The following is a 17,407-nucleotide window of genomic DNA, read 5'->3' as shown; positions in this document are numbered from 1 at the left end:
ATAATAAGAGTTGTCGTGATGGGAGATTTTAATTTCCCAAATATCGATTGGCATCCCCTTAGCAAGGGGTTTGTATGGGGTGGAGTTTGTTAGGTGTGTTCAGGAAGGTTTCTTGACTCAATATGTAGATAAGCCTACAAGAGGAGAGGCTTTACTTGATCTGGCATTGGGAAATGAACCTGGTCAGGTGTCAGATCTCTCAGTGGGAGAGCATTTTGGAGACAATGATCATAATTCTATCTCCTTTCCAATAGCATTGGAGAGAGAGATAGGAACAGACAAGTTAGAAAAGCGTTTAATTGGAGTAAGGGGAACTATGAAGCTATCGGGCAGGAAATTGGAGGCTTAAATTGGAAACAGATGTTCTCAGGGAAAAGCATGGAAGAAATGTGGCAAATATTCAGGGGATATTTTTGTGGCGTTCTGTATAGATACATTCCAATGAGACAGGGAAGTTATGGTAGGGTACAGGAACCGTGGTGTACAATTATTACAGCAGAAGGCTGTAATAAATCTAGTCAAGAAGAAAATAAAATCTTACAAAAGGTTCAGAGAGCTAGGTGATGTTAGAGATTTAGAAGATTATAAGGCTAATAGGAAGGCCATGAGAAGGCCTTGGCAGGCAGGGTTAAGGAAAACCCCAAGGCATTCTACAAGTAAATGAAGAGCAGGAGGATAAGATGTGAAAGAATAGGACCTGTCAGGTGTGACATTGGGAAAGTGTGTATGGAACCGGAGGAAATAGCAGAGGTACTTAATGAATACTTCAGTATTCACTATGGAAAAGGATCTTGGTGATTGTAGTGATGACTTTCAGCAGACTGAAAAGCTTGAGCATGTAGATATTAAGAAAGAGGATGTGCTGGAGCTTTTGGAAAGCATCAAATTGGATAAGTCGCTGGGACCAGATGAGATGTACCCCAGGGAGGCGAGGGAGGAGATTGCCGAGCCTCTGGCGATGATCTTTGCATTATCAATGGGGACGAGAGAGGTCCCGGAGGTTTGGGGTTTGCAAATGTTGTTCCTTTAGTCAAGAAAGTGAGAAGAGATAGCCTAGGAAATTATAGACCACTGAGTCTTACTTCAGTGGTTAGTAAGTTGATGGAGAAGATCCTGAGAGGCAGGATTTATGAACATTTGGAGAGGTATAATATGATTAGGAGTAGTCAGCATGGCTTTGTCAAGGGCAGGTCGTGTCTTACGAGCCAGATTGAATTTTTTTGAGGATGTGCCTAAACACATTCATTGATAAAGGAAGAGCAGTAGATGTAGAGTATATGGATTTCAGCAAGGCATTTGATAAGGTACCCTCTGCAAGGCTTATTGAGAAAGTAAAGTGGTTTGGGATCTAAGGGGACATTGCTTTGTGGATCCAGAACTGGCTTGCACACAGAAGGCAAAGAGTGGTTGTAGACAGGTCTTATTCTGCATGGAGATAAGTCACCAGTGGGGTGCCTCAGGGATCTGCTCTGGGACCCTTACTCTTTGTGATTTTTATAAATAACCTGGATGAGGAAGTGGAGGGATGGGTTAGTAAGTTTGCTGATGACACAAAGGTTGGGGGTGTTGTGGATAGTGTGGAGGACAGCCAGACATTACAGCGGGACATTGATAGGATGCAAAACTGGGCAGAGAAGTGGCAGATGGAGTTCAACCCAGATAAGTGTGAAGTGGTTCATTTTGGTAGGTCAAATATGAGGGCAGAATATAGTATTAATGGTAAGACTCTTGGCAGTGTGGAGGATCAGAAGGATCTTGGGGTCTGAGTCCATAGGATACTCAAAACAGCTGTGCAGATTGACTGTGGTTAAGAAGGCATATGGTGTATTGGCCTTCATCAATCATGGAATTGAATTTAGGAGCCGAGAGGTAATGTTGCAGCTATATAGGACCCTGGTCAGACCCCACTTGGAGTACTGTGCTCAGTTCTGGTTGCCTCACTGCAGGAAGGATGTGGTAACCATAGAAAGGGTGCAGAGGAGATTTACAAGGATGTTGCCTGGATTGTGGAGCATGTCTTCTGAGAATAGGTTGAGCGAACTCGGCCTTTTCTCCTTAGAGCGATGGAGGTTGAGAGGTGACCTGATAGAGGTGTACAAGATGATGAGAGGCATTGATCATGTGGATAGTCAGAGGCTTTTTCTCAGGGCTGAAATGGTTGCCACAAGAGGACACACGTTTAATGTGATGGGGAGTACATGCTGAGGAGATGTCAGAGGTAAGTTTTTTTACTCAGAGAGTGGTGAGTGCATGGAATGGGCTGCCGGCTACGGTGGTGGAGACAGATATGATGGGGTCTTTTAAGAGACTTTTAGATAGTTACACAGAGCTTAGAAAAATAGAGGACTATAGGTAAGCCTAGTAATTTCTAAGGTAGGGTCGTGTTTGGCACAACTTTGTGGGCCGAAGGGACTGTATTGTGCTGTAGGTCTTCTATGTTTCTAAAGCGTGCAAAAAAAAGTCTATTTTTGTGCAAAGTTGTCATGGTGTTGCTAAACTGTAGTGATTGTTGAGTAAGTTAGTTTTGGAACAGAGTGGTAGAAAGGAAGTAGCTGTTCTTTAATTTGGTGGTGTGGGACTTCAGGCTTCATTACCTCTTGCCTAATGGTAGCTGCGAGAAGATGGCATGGTCATCGTTGGGCTGCATTCATCGTGAGAAAACGTTCATTCATGAGACTTTGTGCCTTTCGGAACTTTTCGGCAGCTACAATCATAATTATTTCTTGGGGACTCAGCGGGCACCAATAATTAAAAAAAAACTAGGTGTAAGTGGAGTGGTCATTGTTGGAGTGGACAGTATTACAGTGGCCAGGCTTTGGCTCAGCAGGCTTGGGCAAGAACAAGCGTAAGCTAGAACTTCAAGCTTGAGAAGGTGGAGCTTTAACAAGTGTAGATGGGATGGTAGTTCAGGCAGTGGAATGCTTCTCCTGTAAGATGTGGGACTTCAGAGTACCTAACAGTCTCCCTGCTAACTCTACTTGCAGGAAGTTCACCCAACTCTAGTTCCTGATGGACAAAGTCTAGGAGCTGGAGCTGGATGTAGTCGCGATCATCTGGGTGGCTGAAAATTAGACATTTAATGAGGTGGTCACATCCAGAGTGCAGGCTTCAGATAGTAGATGGGTGACCACTGGGAGAAGTAAGGGGAATAAGCAGTCAGTACAAGGTTCCCTGTGGTCATTCCTCTCATCAACAAACATATCCCTTTGCATACTGCTGGGGGGGGGGGAATGACCTCTCAGGACACAGCAACAGCAGCCAGAGCAGTGGCACTGTGACTGACCCTGAGGCTCAGCAGTGTAAGGCAAGGCAGAGTGATAGGAGACTTGATAGTTTGCGGGGGGAAGAACAGACAGGAAATGTTATTGCTGTGAAAGATGCCAGGCTGTTGTGTTGCCTCCCAGGTACTAGGGTGCAACTTGTCTTAGAACAGCTGTAGAAGATTCTGGAGAGGGTGAGCAGCCAGAGATTGTGGTGCAAGTTGGCACCAATGATGTGGGTGGAAAGAGAGAAGAGGTCCTACACGGTGAGTATAGGGAGTTAGGAGGAGGCTGAAGAGCAGGACCCACAAGGTAGTAATCTCTAGATTGCTCCCTGTACCATGTGATAGTCAGGACAAGAGTAAGATGATGGTACAGATGAATGAGTGGTTGATCAAGTGGCGCAGAGGGCAGGGTTTCAGATTTCTGGATCATTGGGATCTCTTCTTGGATGGTTTGGCCTGTACAAATAGGATGGGTTACAACTGAACCCTAGGGGACCAATATTCTTGCAGGCAGGTTTGTAGACCTTTTGTGAAAAGGAGGAGGAGAAGATGGCGGCGCCACACAGCGTGCGTGGCCTCTCTGGAGATGGATATCTGTTACTTGTTAAGTAGGGATCCGTGCACAATCCTGATTTGTTGGAGGCAGACGTGAAGCGCGGAGGAACATCTGGAGAAACTTCTGAAATGCCCGCTTCACTGCCGCTGTTACTGTGCGGTCCGGAATCTCTGGAGGAGAAGGCCTCCGAGACCTCGGCTTTGCTTGTTTCGGCGGCTGGGACGAGGTTGAAGGCGCTCAGCAGAGGATGGTGCTCTGGAGACTGTATTGGAGGGGCTGGTTGGAGGCTCAAAGTTTTCAGAAGGACTCCGAGTCTGCTGTGGTCAGGTGCTTCCAAGGCATCAGTTGTCAGTGCCTGGAAGTTTATGGCAGGGAGAGTTTCTCCCTTTTTGCTGCCTGAGATTGGGGACTATTGGAGTCAATCAGGACTTGAGACTTTTTTTTAACTGTGCCCATGGTCTGTTTTTATCAAATAATGGTATTGCTTTGCACTGCTGTAACTGTATGTGGTTTTGTCAGTGTGAGTCTTTGGTTTGTCCTGCTTTTTTGTGATATCACTCTGGAGGAACATTGTATCATTTCTTAATGCATGCATGCATTTCTAAATGACAATAACTGAGGACTGAGTGTCTTCATAATCTAATCTAAAACTTATTTGGTGGGGATGGGAACCTGAATGATGGGGCTGAGAATGGGGCAATATCAAAGTCGATGCATTGCATAGTGAAACTAAGGAAGGAGTGGGAAATTACAGTCAGTGGGATGACTTGAGATGTAACATGGAGCAAAATTGAAAAGGGTGATGACTGAAGGTGTTATAGTTGAATGCACATGATATACGTAATAAGATGCATGATCTTGTAGTACATTTAGAGATTGGCAGGTATAATGTTGTGGAATCACTGAGTTGTGTCTAAAAGAACATATGCAAGTCACCTGGACCAGATGGACTACACCCCAGTGTTCTGAAAGAGGTAGCTGAAGAGATTGTGGAGGCACTAATAATGACCTTTCAAGAATCATTAGATTCAGGAATGGTTCTGGAGGATTAGAAGATTTCAAATGTCACTCCACTCTTTAATAAGGGAGGGAGACAGAAGAAAGGAGATCATAGGCTAGTTAGCCTATCAGTGGTTGGGAAGATGTTGGAGTCCATTATTCTGGATTTGGTTTCGGGGTACTTGGAGGCACATGATAAAATGGGCCAAATTCAGCATGGTTTCCTTGGAGAAAGCTTGCCTGACCAATCCATTGGAATTCTTTGAGGAAATAACAGGCAGGAGAGACAAAGGAGAGTCAGTGGTGTTGTTTACTTGGATTTTCAGAAGGTCTTTGACCAGGTGCTGCATGTAAAATTGCTCAACAAGTTAAGGACAACATGGATAGAAGGTTAGCTGACTTGCAGGAGGTAAGGAGTGAGAATAAAAGGGGCCTATTCTGGTTGGCTGTTGGTGGCTCATGGTGTTCCACAGGGGTTGGTTTTGAGACCACTTCTTTTCATATTGTATGTCAATTATTTGGATAACTGAATTAATGACTTTGAGGAACACACACAAAGTGCTGGTGGAAAGCAGCAGGCCAGGCAGCATCTATCAGAAGAATACAGTTGTCATTTCAGGCCGAGACCCTTTGTCAGGACTAACTGAAAGAAAAGATAGTAAGAGATTTGAAAGAGGGAGGGGGAAATCCGAAATGATAGGAGAAGACAGGAGGGGGTGGGATGAAGCTAAGAGCTGGAAAGGTAATTGGCAAAAGGGATACAGAGCTGGAGAAGGGAGAGGATCATGGGATGGGAGGCCTAGGGAGAAAGAAACGGGGAGGGGAACACGAGAGGGAGATGGAGAACAAGAAAGGAGTGATTGTGAGAGGAGCAGAGGGAGGAAAAAAAGGGGGGGAATAAATAAGGTATGGGGTAAGAAGGGGAGGAGGGGCTTTAACGGAAGTTGGAGAAATCAATGTTGGAGGCTATCCAGAAGGAATATAAGGTGCTGTTCCTCCAACCTTAGTGTGACTTCATTCTACTGTTGAGATGAAGCCACACTCAGGTTGGAGGAACAACACCTTGTATTCCGTCTGGGTACCCTCCAACCTGATGGCATGAATATTGATTTCTCTAACTTCCATTAATGCCCCTCCTCCCCTTCTTACCCCATCCCTTATTTATTTAATGATTCCCCCCCTTTTCCTCTCTCCGTCCCTCTCATAATCACTTCTTCCCTGTTTTTCATCTCCCTCTGGTGCTCTCCTCCCCTTTCTTTCTCCCTAGGCCTCCCATCCCACGATCCTTTTCCTTCTCCAGCTCTGTATCCCTTTTGCCAACCACCTTTCCAACTCTTAGCTTCACCTCACCCCCTCCGGTCTTCTCCGATCATTTTGGATTTCCCCCTCCCCCTCCCACCTTCAAATCTCTTACTACCTTTTCCTTCAGTTAGTTCTGACGAAGGGTCCCGGCCCGAGACGTCGACAGCGCTTCCCCCTATAGATGCTGCCTGGCCTGCTGTGTTCCACCAGCATTTTGTGTGTGTTGCTTGAATTTCCAGCATCTGCAGATTTCCTCGTGTTTGCGTGATGACTTTGAGGGCAAGTTTGCAGATGATAAAAAGATAGGTTGTGTTGAAGAAGCAAAGAGTCTGCAGAAGGACATGGACAGACTGGGAGTGTGGGCAAAGAAATGGCAGATGCAATTTAATGTCGGGAAATGTATGGCCATGCATGTTAGTAGGAGGAATAAAGGCAAAGACTGTTTTCCAAAAGGGGAGAAAATCCAAAAATCAGCATTGCAAAAGGACTTGGGAAGCCTTGTGCAGGAAAGGTTAACTTGCAGGTTAAGTTGGTGGTAAGAAAGGCAAATGCATTCCTTTCAAGAGGACTAGAATATAAAAGCAACAATGTAATGCTAAGGCTTTATAAGGCATTGGTCAGATTGCAGTTGGAGTACTGTGAGCAGTTTTGAGCCTCTTATCTAAGAAGTGATTTGCCGACATTGGCAAGGGTCTAGAGGAGATCCATGAGAATGATTCTGGGAATGAAAGGGTTAACACATGAAGAGCATTTGATGTCCCTGGGCCAGTACTCACTGGAGTTTAGAAGAGTATAAAGGGGATCTTATTGAAACCCAGTGAATACTGAAAGGCTTAGATAGAGTGGATGTAGAGACGATGTTTCCTATAGTGGGTGAATCTTGGACCAGAGGGCACAGCCTGAAAGCAGAGGGACAACCATATAGAACAGGGATGAGGAGGAATTTCTTTAGCCAGGGGGTGGTGAATCAGTGGAATTCATTGCAATAGATGGTTGTGGAGACCAAATCATTGAGTATATTTAAATCAGAGGTTGATAGTTTGATTAGTTATGGCATTAAAGGTTACAGGAAGTAACCTTTTCTCCCCATGCAAAAAAGAATGACATCCCAATCATCAACACCCCAAAAACACCTTCCCCTGTACAAAATGGAACATGAACATTGACCCCCCAAAAAACAACCACTTCCCTGCACAAAAAATCAACAGAACACTAACAGCACATCAACTCCCAATCACTTTCCCCTTGCACAACACAGAATACAAAAACCACAAGTCTGAAAAAGTCCACAGTCCATGAACGCGATAATACAATATATAACACAGAGCCATGATAGCATCCTATACTATCACCGACATCCATCAAAAGAGAGGGGAGCATGACTTACGAGAATAGGCTGAGTGAACTTGGCTTTTTCTCCTTGGAGCGACGGCGGATGAGAGGTGACCTGATAGAGGTGTATAAACTGAAGAGAGGCATTGATCGTGTGGATAGTCAGAGGCTTTTTCCCAGGGCTGAAATGGTTGCCACAAGAGGACACGGGTTTAAGGTGCTGGGGAGTAGGTACAGAGGAGATGTCGGGTAGGTTTTTTTTTACTCAGAGCGGTGTGCATGGAATGGGCTGCCGGCAACGGTGGTGGAGGCGGATACGATAGGGTCTTTTAAGAGACTTCTGGGTAGGTACATGAATCTTAGTAAAATAGAGGGCTATAGGTAAGACTAGTAATTTCTAAGGTAGGGACATGTTCAGCTCAACTTTGTGGGCCGAAGAGCCTGTATTGTGCTGTAGGTTTTCTATGTTTCTATGTCTCCTGAGGCAGAGACACCTACCTGCCTGCCGTAGCGAGCCACACAGCAATGGGCTGCTCACAGATTCCTTCTCCAGCAGCAATCAAAAGGTTGGCTGTCAATAATGAAACTCTCACTCGTCTTCTACATTTGCCTCAATGTCTGTCTTTCTCAATGCTTTAATTGGTGATTAATGGACGCTTTTAACGACGAAATGCAGTTGAACGTCAGTTTGTGCCCCATCTCGAACTTTTAGCAAGAAGAGCAATCTTGCTTAAATGGAAGGAGTCTACCCCTCCTACACATCTTCAATGGCTACGTGATATTATGTCTTATTTAAATTTAGAAAAGATCCGCTGCTCAGTCTTAAATTCGAAACACTCTTTTTATGGTATCTGGGGACCTTTCCTAAATTACTTTTCCAATTTATAAAGTTTAACAGTGCACAGACTTTTAGATATATTTTTATCTTCTCTTAAGATTTATTATAGAACAAATAAAATAACAGATAAGATAATTGTTAAGCAAACTTTAAGGATTTGGTCTCAATCTAGGAAATTTTTTGGTTTAGTGAATTTTTCATTATCATCTCCCATTCTCCTTAATTTTTTTTTAATCCCTTCCATGACTGACAAAGTCTTTAAAGGTTGGGATGAACAAGGTATTAAGTGTTTTTGGGACCTGTTTATCTCATGATCTCTTGCTTCATTTGACCAATTGTCAAATTTATTATAGAACAGAGAACAGTACAGCACATGAATATGACGTTAATTGATGTATTAACAGTTACTAAAGCTTGAATATGCTGTCTGGTCTGCTGAGCATTTCCAGCGTTACTGTTATTAGACTTTTTAATTTTTAAGGATCACTTTTGTATGAAAACCAAGATGTTCTTCTGGATTTTTTTTTATGCTAAACACTTTTCCCTTAGGACTCTGGTGTTCTGCCACTTTGGGGAAGTGTAACTTTAGAAAAGTGCTAGAGTGTCTACCCATTTTGTTTCCTCTCGTGAGTTTGCAGAACTAGCTGATTTAACATACGCTCTTTTAGTTTGGTTTTGAATGCTTTCTACTATACATCTTCCCACATATGTATGGTTACTAGGGGTACTAATGCCACAATAACGTTTCGGTTCATTGTGTCTTATCTTTGTTTGATTTGGCTGTAGTCCATTGGCTACACAGCAAGCAGTGGTGCAGTGTAATGGAGCAATTGACCTTTTAATGTTTAGAGTAGTTATGGGAAAGGCGGTGGTGGGTTCAGTGGTTAAAGGTACATGGTTGGAGATGAGCACATTCAACATGTTGGGACTTAACTAGTAAGCTGGAATAGTTAATGGAAAAATAATTAATAGGATTGCATTTTTTTTTTAGATCAAGGGTGCTGGGATAGGGAAAAGAAAGGCATGGCAAGTTTGGGCTTCTTGGAGGACCAAGTGCCTAGTATATCGATGTTCTGGTCAGGAGTCTGGCCTGAAGCTAGGTTGGGATTTGCATGGTGGCTCAGGATCAAGTAGTACTTCTCCTTCAAGGCTCCAGTGACATGGCTTTGATCCTGACCCTACCAGTGCTCCCTGTTATTTGCATATTGCCCTTGTGACCTCTCTGTTCCCCACACTGGCCTTTTACCTCTTCTCACTAGTGTATTAGCTCCCCCAGGTCCCTTCCTCCTTCCCTTTCACTTATGGTCCACACTTCTCTCTTATCCGATTCCTTGACCAGCCCTTGACCTTTCCCACCCACCTGGCTTTACTTATCACCTTCCAGCTGGCCTTCTTTCCCCGCTTCCCCTCTTTTTATTCTGGAATTGGCTGTCTTCCTTCTCAGTCCTGAACTATCGTCTCTGCTCAAAATGATGACTATCTATCCATTTCCATAGATACTCCCTGTCCTACTGAGTTCTTGCAGCATGTTGAATGTGTTGCCTTGGGTTTCCTCTGGTTCCCTTCCATTTCCAAGTCAGGCTAGTTATTGGGTCGATTGACTGCTCTAAGTTGTCCCTGGTGTATGTAGATTGTTGACAGATTGGTCTGGAATTGATGGCTCATGAGATAAAATAGTGGTTAAAAGGAAACCAGTAGGAGAATGTGCTTGCCTTGTGAACCAGCACAGATTTGATTTTTCAAAAGGTGAACTGTGTATATAGAAGCCAACGTTTTGGGCCGAGACCCTACGTCAGGAAGGGTCTTGCCCCAGAACGTTGACTGCTCATTTCAACTGATGCTGCCCGACCTGCTGAGTTCATCCAGCTTTTGTACATGTTGAGTTGACCACAGCATCTGCAGTGTACTTTGTGTCTATCGAAGCATCTCCTCTGTTACCCAGCAAGAAAACTCCTCACAATTTAAACTGTTTTTATATCTGATTCCTGATTAGATGATTAAATAACCTTTCTCTGTTCCAGGTGATCAAGCTAATGGATTCAAAAGTTATCAGCAGTGCGCCCCCAGCCTACAGTGATTCAGTACCACCACCAAGTTATCCTGCAAGTTCTCCTTACCCTCCAGGGCCTCCAATGGGGGCCCCTATGGCACCTTCATACCCCGTCCAACCTGTTCAGCCTCCTGTTGGTGAGTGTGTCAGTACTTCAAAACAAACTCCTGCTCTTCATGGCTCACTTTTTACTGGCTGTGGATGACGGTGTTGAATGACCTTTCTGGAGCCCTAAAGCTCCTGGGTCATCACATTATTTGTGAAGTCTGCCACACATCCAGTGAGTACTTATCACTGATTTTCTACTGGATTGGAATTTCCATTCACTTGAATGGGAATTCTGACCTGGAGATTTGGAGGAAAAATATTAATTATAGAGTTACAATTTTAATTTAATAATTACAGTAGATCTCAGCTAATCTAGTACCATCAAGATTTTGGTAGCAGACTGGTTGGTTTCTGCACTGTTGAGTATTAATTTTATAATACACTTTTAAATTTTAATGTCACACAGTAGCATAAAAAATATTCTAATGAAATAGGTGTGTTCTTGGGAGCATAGGAACAGGGCCCTGATGAACTTAGTAAGAATGTCAATGTTAAAACCAGTTGAAGCTGATGCCAAGCCAGTAAGATAATAAAGTTAGCAGATTACTGGAGTTTTGCCTGCTGTAATCAATGTAGTTTTAACATAAGGCAACTTTATTTAAATGCTCTCCATATTTCGTTCCGTGCGCAGAGCTGTTGCTAAATCCTTGCTGTGCTGATTGCCGAACACCCAGAAGCAGAGCTGACTTTTCCTGGCTGTGGAATTGTGAACAAGTGGGGGCCATAGGTGGTGAGGAGTGTGGTTGATTCCACCACAGTATACGCTGATAGTAACTAGCCGATTTGCGCATTTTTTTTAGGTGCGTACTTGTGGTATGCACTAATGAGAGATGGATATCTCCCTCAAAGGTTGCAGCAGACTAAGTAGTAGCAGAGTCCTGTTGCCATTGGAGACGGGTTTGTGCCTGCAGAGTGTGGGAGTGTAGAAAGACAGAATGTAAAGGGAAAATGCTAGCTCAGACATAGTAGATATCTCTCTTCAGTTTTCAAAAGCGTGCTGTTGCGATAGCTGTTCCTATTGGTCGGGAGCGGACTTTACAAGTAGGGTAAGTTGTATAGAAGATGTCATCCTGTGCTTTGTTGGCTTTTATTACATGAAGATTTGACTCAAGGAGTAAGGAATTTCTGCTGTTATAGGGCCTTGCTGAGATTGAATCTGGAGTTTTGATCTCCTCACCTTAAAATTTAATCCGCTTACAAATCTTGCCAGATTGGTTCCTGGGACGCTGGTTTGCTGCATGAGAGTGGATAGACTAGGCATGCTTTATAAGAATGAGATCTTTGAAGATATCTAAACTGAAAGGATGTTTCCTCTAATTGACTTACAAATTACCAGAGAATAAAGAATGAGAGGTGATCTTGATGAATGTTATAAAATCCTTAAAGGCTTTAGCAGCTGGGTGCAGGGATGTGGTATTCCCTAGCTGAGATGTTGTAGAACCAGTCTAGAAATGAGGAGAAATCCATTTAAGATCGGGACGAGAAATGCCTTCCTGTATAGGATGCTGAAGTTCTGGATTTCACTCTCCAAAGTTGGCAATGGAGGCCTAGTTGTTTAGTTCATTCATTAATAACCTTCTGGATATGGGGAGTTATGTGGATAGAGAAGGCAGAAGATTCTTCATGTATGACGGGAACAGGCACAGAAGGCTCAGTGTTCTTGTCCTGTTTTGGAATTTTGTATTTTCTAGATTTTTACTTCTTGTGCGGGTTGGTCTGATGAGATACTCCTCTGTTTCTCTTAGTGGTGCAGACAGTATACGTACAGCCATCTCAGAATTTAGGTGCACAGCCAGTGCAGACAACCTGTCCCACTTGTCGTCAGGTAGTGGTGACACGTGTTCGCCATACACCGGGAGCACTGACCTGGATCAGCTGTGGAGGTCTCTTCCTGTTTGGGTAGGTGGACAAATAAGCATTCACTGTAAAATAATTCTTAAGAGTGTATTGTAATATATCTGTGCTTCGCAGTTCTCATAAAAAAAATTTAAAGCTCTCTCTACAGTTTCATGTACAAGTTTATGCATTTTCACTACACATCATCACAAGCAGAGACATAAATGAAGCATTCTGACAAGTACAAATGGCAAGGCAGTCTATCTCTTTGGATAAAGTTAATGGAACATTGCTTGGGTTGGGATATGTACATAGAAGCCAAATAATCCTTAGAATTTGAGATAAAATGGAAACTAATCACCAAGTGGAAAATTTGTCAGATCATCCATCTTCAGTATAATTAGAAGATAAAAGAAAGAACTGGAAACTCTCTGTTTGTGGCCAAATCTAAATTATTGTGGACTTCTTGTGTTGTTTGGTCATTCAATGGTATTGGTGTCTGTCTAATCTTTGTACCATTTATTGAATGGCAGTTAGCTTCCTTAGGTGGGAGAATCGGATCGTGCAGGCGTTGTATACATCTCCTTAAAGAGAAGCTGTACGCTGGCTGAGATGTGCAGAAAGACCTGGGAGATCACAGAGGCTTGTAGGACATAAGAGAGAGCAGATTCAATTGGCCAAATGGCCTAACATTGCTCTGATGGCTTATGGTCTATAGACATACACTAGCCTTGGTGGTTACAAGGGGAAAGTCCTCCAGAGATACCATATCCTTTCATGACCTGACTAATCACGAATCTATCAAACTGTGTCTTAACCATACCAGTCACTTGGCCTTCACAGCCACCTAGTGCATTGAATTCCACAGATTCACCACTCTCTGGCTAAAGAAATTCCTCCTAATTTCTGTTCTAAAAGGATTCCCCTTTCTTCAGAGGCTGTATCCTCTGGTCTTAGACCCTCCCTCCACAGAGAATATCCTCTACACATCCACTGTATTGAGGCCTTTCACCATTCAATAGGGTTCAATGAGGTCACCCCTCATTCTTCTGCATTCCAGAGAGTTTGGGCACAGAGCCATCAAACACTGTTCATATGACACACCTTTCAATCCTGGAATTACTTTCAATAAACATCCTGTGAAACCTCTGCAATGTCAACACATCCTTTCTTAAATAAGTGGTTCTAAACAGCTCATGATACACCAAGTGAGACCTCACCAGTGGCTTATAAAGCCTCAACATTATGTCCTTGCTTTTATATTCTAGTTCTCTTGAAATGAATGCTCACATCATATTTGCCTACTTCACCACCAACTCAACCTGCGTATTAATCTTTAGGGAAACCTGCACAAGGACTCCCAAGTCCCTTTGCACCTCAAATTTTTGAATTTTCTCTGCATTTAAAAAATAATCCACCCTGATTTCTTCTACTAAAATGCATGACTGTACACTTCCCAACACTGTATTTCATCCGCCACTTATTACTCTAGTCTGTCCAAGTCCTTCTATAGCCTCACTACTTCCTCAAAACTACCCTCCACCTATCTTTGTATCTTCCACAAACTCCCATAAGGACCCCTGTGGAACACCACTAGTTACCAGCAGCCAACCAGAAAAAGGTTCCCTTTATCCCCAGTGTTGGCATCCTGCCAATCAACTACTGCTAGAGTTTTTCCTGTAATATCATGGGCTCTTAACTTGTAGCATGTTGTCAAATGCCTTCTGAAAATCCAAGTATAGAACATCCACCCAATTCTCATTTGTTTATCCTGTTTTTAATTTATTCAAATAATTCCAACAGATTTCTCAGGCCAGTTTTTCCCCTGAGAAAACCATGCTATGACCTAGTTCAATGGAGGATCTTAGAAATGTCCTTGAAGCCTTTTTTTTTGGTTGTATTTAGTACAATGCTGCCCTGGTGTTGTACTGATCATAAAGTCATACAGGACAAAAATAGATCTTTCAACACATCATGTCAACCATCAAAATACTATTTACATTTCCCACTTTATTCTGCTTGGAATTCCAGATTCTACCCCATATCCACCCAGTTATGTTAATTTACAGTGGGCAGTCAACAAATCAATCCACATCTTTGGGGGAAACAAGGGCATCTTAAGGAAGCCTTCACAGTCCCAGGGTGAATATGTGAACTCCACACAGCACTGGAATTTGGGATTTTAAATACACAACAAGTGCAGAATAGGCATGTTGAGCTATGCCCTCCAGCCTAAACCACCCGATTTAATCCCAGCCTAATCACAGGACAATTTGTATTGACCAATTAATCTACCAATGTCTTTGGACAGTGGAAGGTTGTGCTTTACACTATGCTACTGTGCAGAATGGATCACTGGAGCTGTGAGGGATTAGCTCTGCTACCCTGTTGTCTTAGTCTAGATCATGTGAAGTGAAACATGATCCCATATCTGCAAATCGGGTCAAGTAGAAAAAAAACAACCGATTTGTTCATTGCTATCTGCTGAGCAAAGCATTTTAATCAAGGTTACATTGACTATAGCAAATGAGATTGTGAAAATGTGTGTTTGCTAGAAGAAATCCTCTTGTTTGAAACCAAGGGAAATTGTCTTGATTGATGGATTGGGTTATTTCTCTCTGTCTCTTCCTGTGCTTTCTGCAATTGAACAAATACAATGAACACCCAAAAATTGGCTAGGTGCATGAAAGGAAAGGAGATAGAGCAACCAAGAACAAGGTGGGTTGATGTAGTTATTTCTTTATGAAAGGTAATTGCTGGATGGGTTGGATTCTTTTCATTCTTAAACTGAAAAAGGCGCATCGGAATGAAGGCAGGCAGCATGTACAAATCCCCTGCTGAGATGAGGTGCACTCATACACGCAACTTGCATACCATTACCATGTGCATCTTGAGTTGAAACCAGATGCAGGATTCCATTTTGCACTCCTGCTCAGATGACCACTACACTACTCCTTATCAATATGCTGAAATAAAATGGTCAATATTTCCATATTGACAACTGTTTCAGAAGCTGCTCAGCAAGTGATCTGTTTTTTTTTGGAGGTCAGTTGTAATTGTTTAACTTTTCTGCCTTTTCCAGGTGTGTATTTGGCTGCTGCTTGATCCCATTTTGTGTTGACAGCCTTCTGGATGTGGACCACAACTGTCCAAATTGTGGAGCGCACCTTGGGTGCTTCAAACGCATGTAAAAGCTTTCCTCAAGACTTGATTCTATAAAATATGAAGTTTGCATGCTGTTTCTTATTTTTAACTTGCATAATGAGATTTTTTTTTACTTGAAGATGGATGCTCCCAGCTATTAGCTCTGGGCATTTTTCTTCCTTGATACCTGTTGCTTGTATCTCTAACTTAATCTGTGAATGGAAGATATGTACTCTTGCAGATGTCATTGGTCATCATTTATGCAAAGATAATTTGCAATTCATCCTTAATCATTTAATTTTGAATTATTTGCACGAGATTTTTGTTTGTGAAGGGTAGTTTTTGATTGAAATCCCTTCTGAAAATGGCCCACCAAGAAGTTGAATTACACCTTTACATAATATCTTTAATTGGTAATATTTATAGTAGACTGTTTTTATTCCATTCCCAGTGACAATTTGCTAAACAAACATCTTAATAAACAATATTCTATCTTTTTTAAGTGCAGTATGTCCGTGATCTGAAACATAGCTTTGCACTTGATTATTTCCATGATTTCTCTTTTTCTTACTTTGAATAAAGGAACTGCATTGCAGAACAAGTTCACATTTGATGGTGAAGATTGAATGTACTTGCACTTTCAAAATGCATTTTTAAAATTTCATAACCTGCTTAATAATCCTTCATTTGCACTGGGACTGGGTAAAGTGTCAGTTCATGGGAAAAATGTACTATAATTATAATTTGAGGAAGAATTGTATTTAAACAGATTTTGTGTTTCTGTATTGACTGTTAAAGTGCACATGATTGGTAATGACATTGACTATATATTTTGCTGATTCAGGCAAAATAAATTCCTTAATAGTTGCCAACTAAACTGAAGTTTAATTTGCACATGATTCAGTTGTGTACTGTAAAAAGATATTCATCGAGGCTCTTAGGAAAATTGAAATTGAACACAAAACTACGTGGCTAGGGAAGTCTGATTTTTTTTTTCAATCTTGGATATTACTAAGTATCAGGGTGATGGGCTAGTGATGAGGAAAATTCCAATGATGAAATTTTAATATTTTGGTAAAGTGAATAATTTTGAAATCATTGGAAGATGTATGTAAATCTTCCCTATTATCAGGATGGCAGGAAGCTGATAGGATCAGATTAAATGCCTGTTTCTCTTCACTCAAGTAGATTTAGGCAGTGTGCAGAGAAGTATCTAGCTTGATCATGGGTTTAAATTTACACCACACCTCCTCCTGACTTCAGTTCAGATAATGGTGAGTAGATTTTGGTTTTAAATTCTTCATTTATTTTCAGCAACTAGGAATTCCCAGGAGTTATGTTTGACCTATACATAATGAGAAATTGTGGACAGATGTTTATTGAGCCTAGTACAGCTGTTTTACTAAAAGTCCAAGCTTCAATTTTTGTCTGCGTTATCTATGCAAACTGGAATGTGATCAATTTAACATACTTCAACTATTTTAAATGATTAAGACTGTATTGCTATTTAAATATTGTTATAAATTCTATTATATTAAGCCAGTAGATCTGCTCTTGAAGCTCACTTTGAAAAGTGAAGAGGGCCTCACTAAAAGTGTGTGCTCTTTTATGATTGAATGTGTTTTGTTGTATGACTTTAAGTGCTACCAAAGCTTTTTGTAATGGTCTTGTAATGGATAATAAAAATATATTTTGTACATGAATTTGTTTCTTGCGTTCTTTCTTGAAGGGTTTCAAAGAATTTCCAATGACCAGGCTCTTTTGATGTATGTGATTTATAGTAATATACAGGTATAGGAATGTTCAGTTTGCTCATATTTATGGTTTTGTAATATGGAATTGCTTTGCTAAATAAATGTGAAACCATTTTTTACCAGATGATATCTCTAGAGATGTGGCTCATTAACCCCTTGCTAAGAGCCAGTGGACTGAGTGGTGAGAACACCACCTTTCTCAGACTCTGTATATCTAGGGTCA

At 41.9% G+C, this 17,407-nt stretch overlaps 1 protein-coding gene across 1 annotated transcript in view; it reads left to right on the top strand.

The window, feature by feature from the left end:
• Positions 1-17,133, top strand: part of LOC132399351 (LITAF domain-containing protein-like) — a 29,902-nt gene extending 12,769 nt beyond the window's left edge. Inside the window, exons 2-4 of the mRNA XM_059979604.1 lie at positions 10,314-10,479; positions 12,196-12,349; positions 15,369-17,133. Of these exons, the coding sequence (XP_059835587.1) occupies positions 10,326-10,479; positions 12,196-12,349; positions 15,369-15,477 (417 nt within the window). The 5' untranslated portion in view covers positions 10,314-10,325 and the 3' untranslated portion in view covers positions 15,478-17,133. The remainder of the gene's footprint in view (positions 1-10,313; positions 10,480-12,195; positions 12,350-15,368) is intronic.
• The last annotated feature ends 274 nt before the right edge of the window (positions 17,134-17,407 follow it).

The sequence above is a fragment of the Hypanus sabinus genome, chromosome 9, assembly GCF_030144855.1.
Source record: "Hypanus sabinus isolate sHypSab1 chromosome 9, sHypSab1.hap1, whole genome shotgun sequence".
NCBI lineage: Eukaryota > Metazoa > Chordata > Chondrichthyes > Myliobatiformes > Dasyatidae > Hypanus > Hypanus sabinus.
This window is presented reverse-complemented; position numbering and strand designations above follow the sequence as displayed.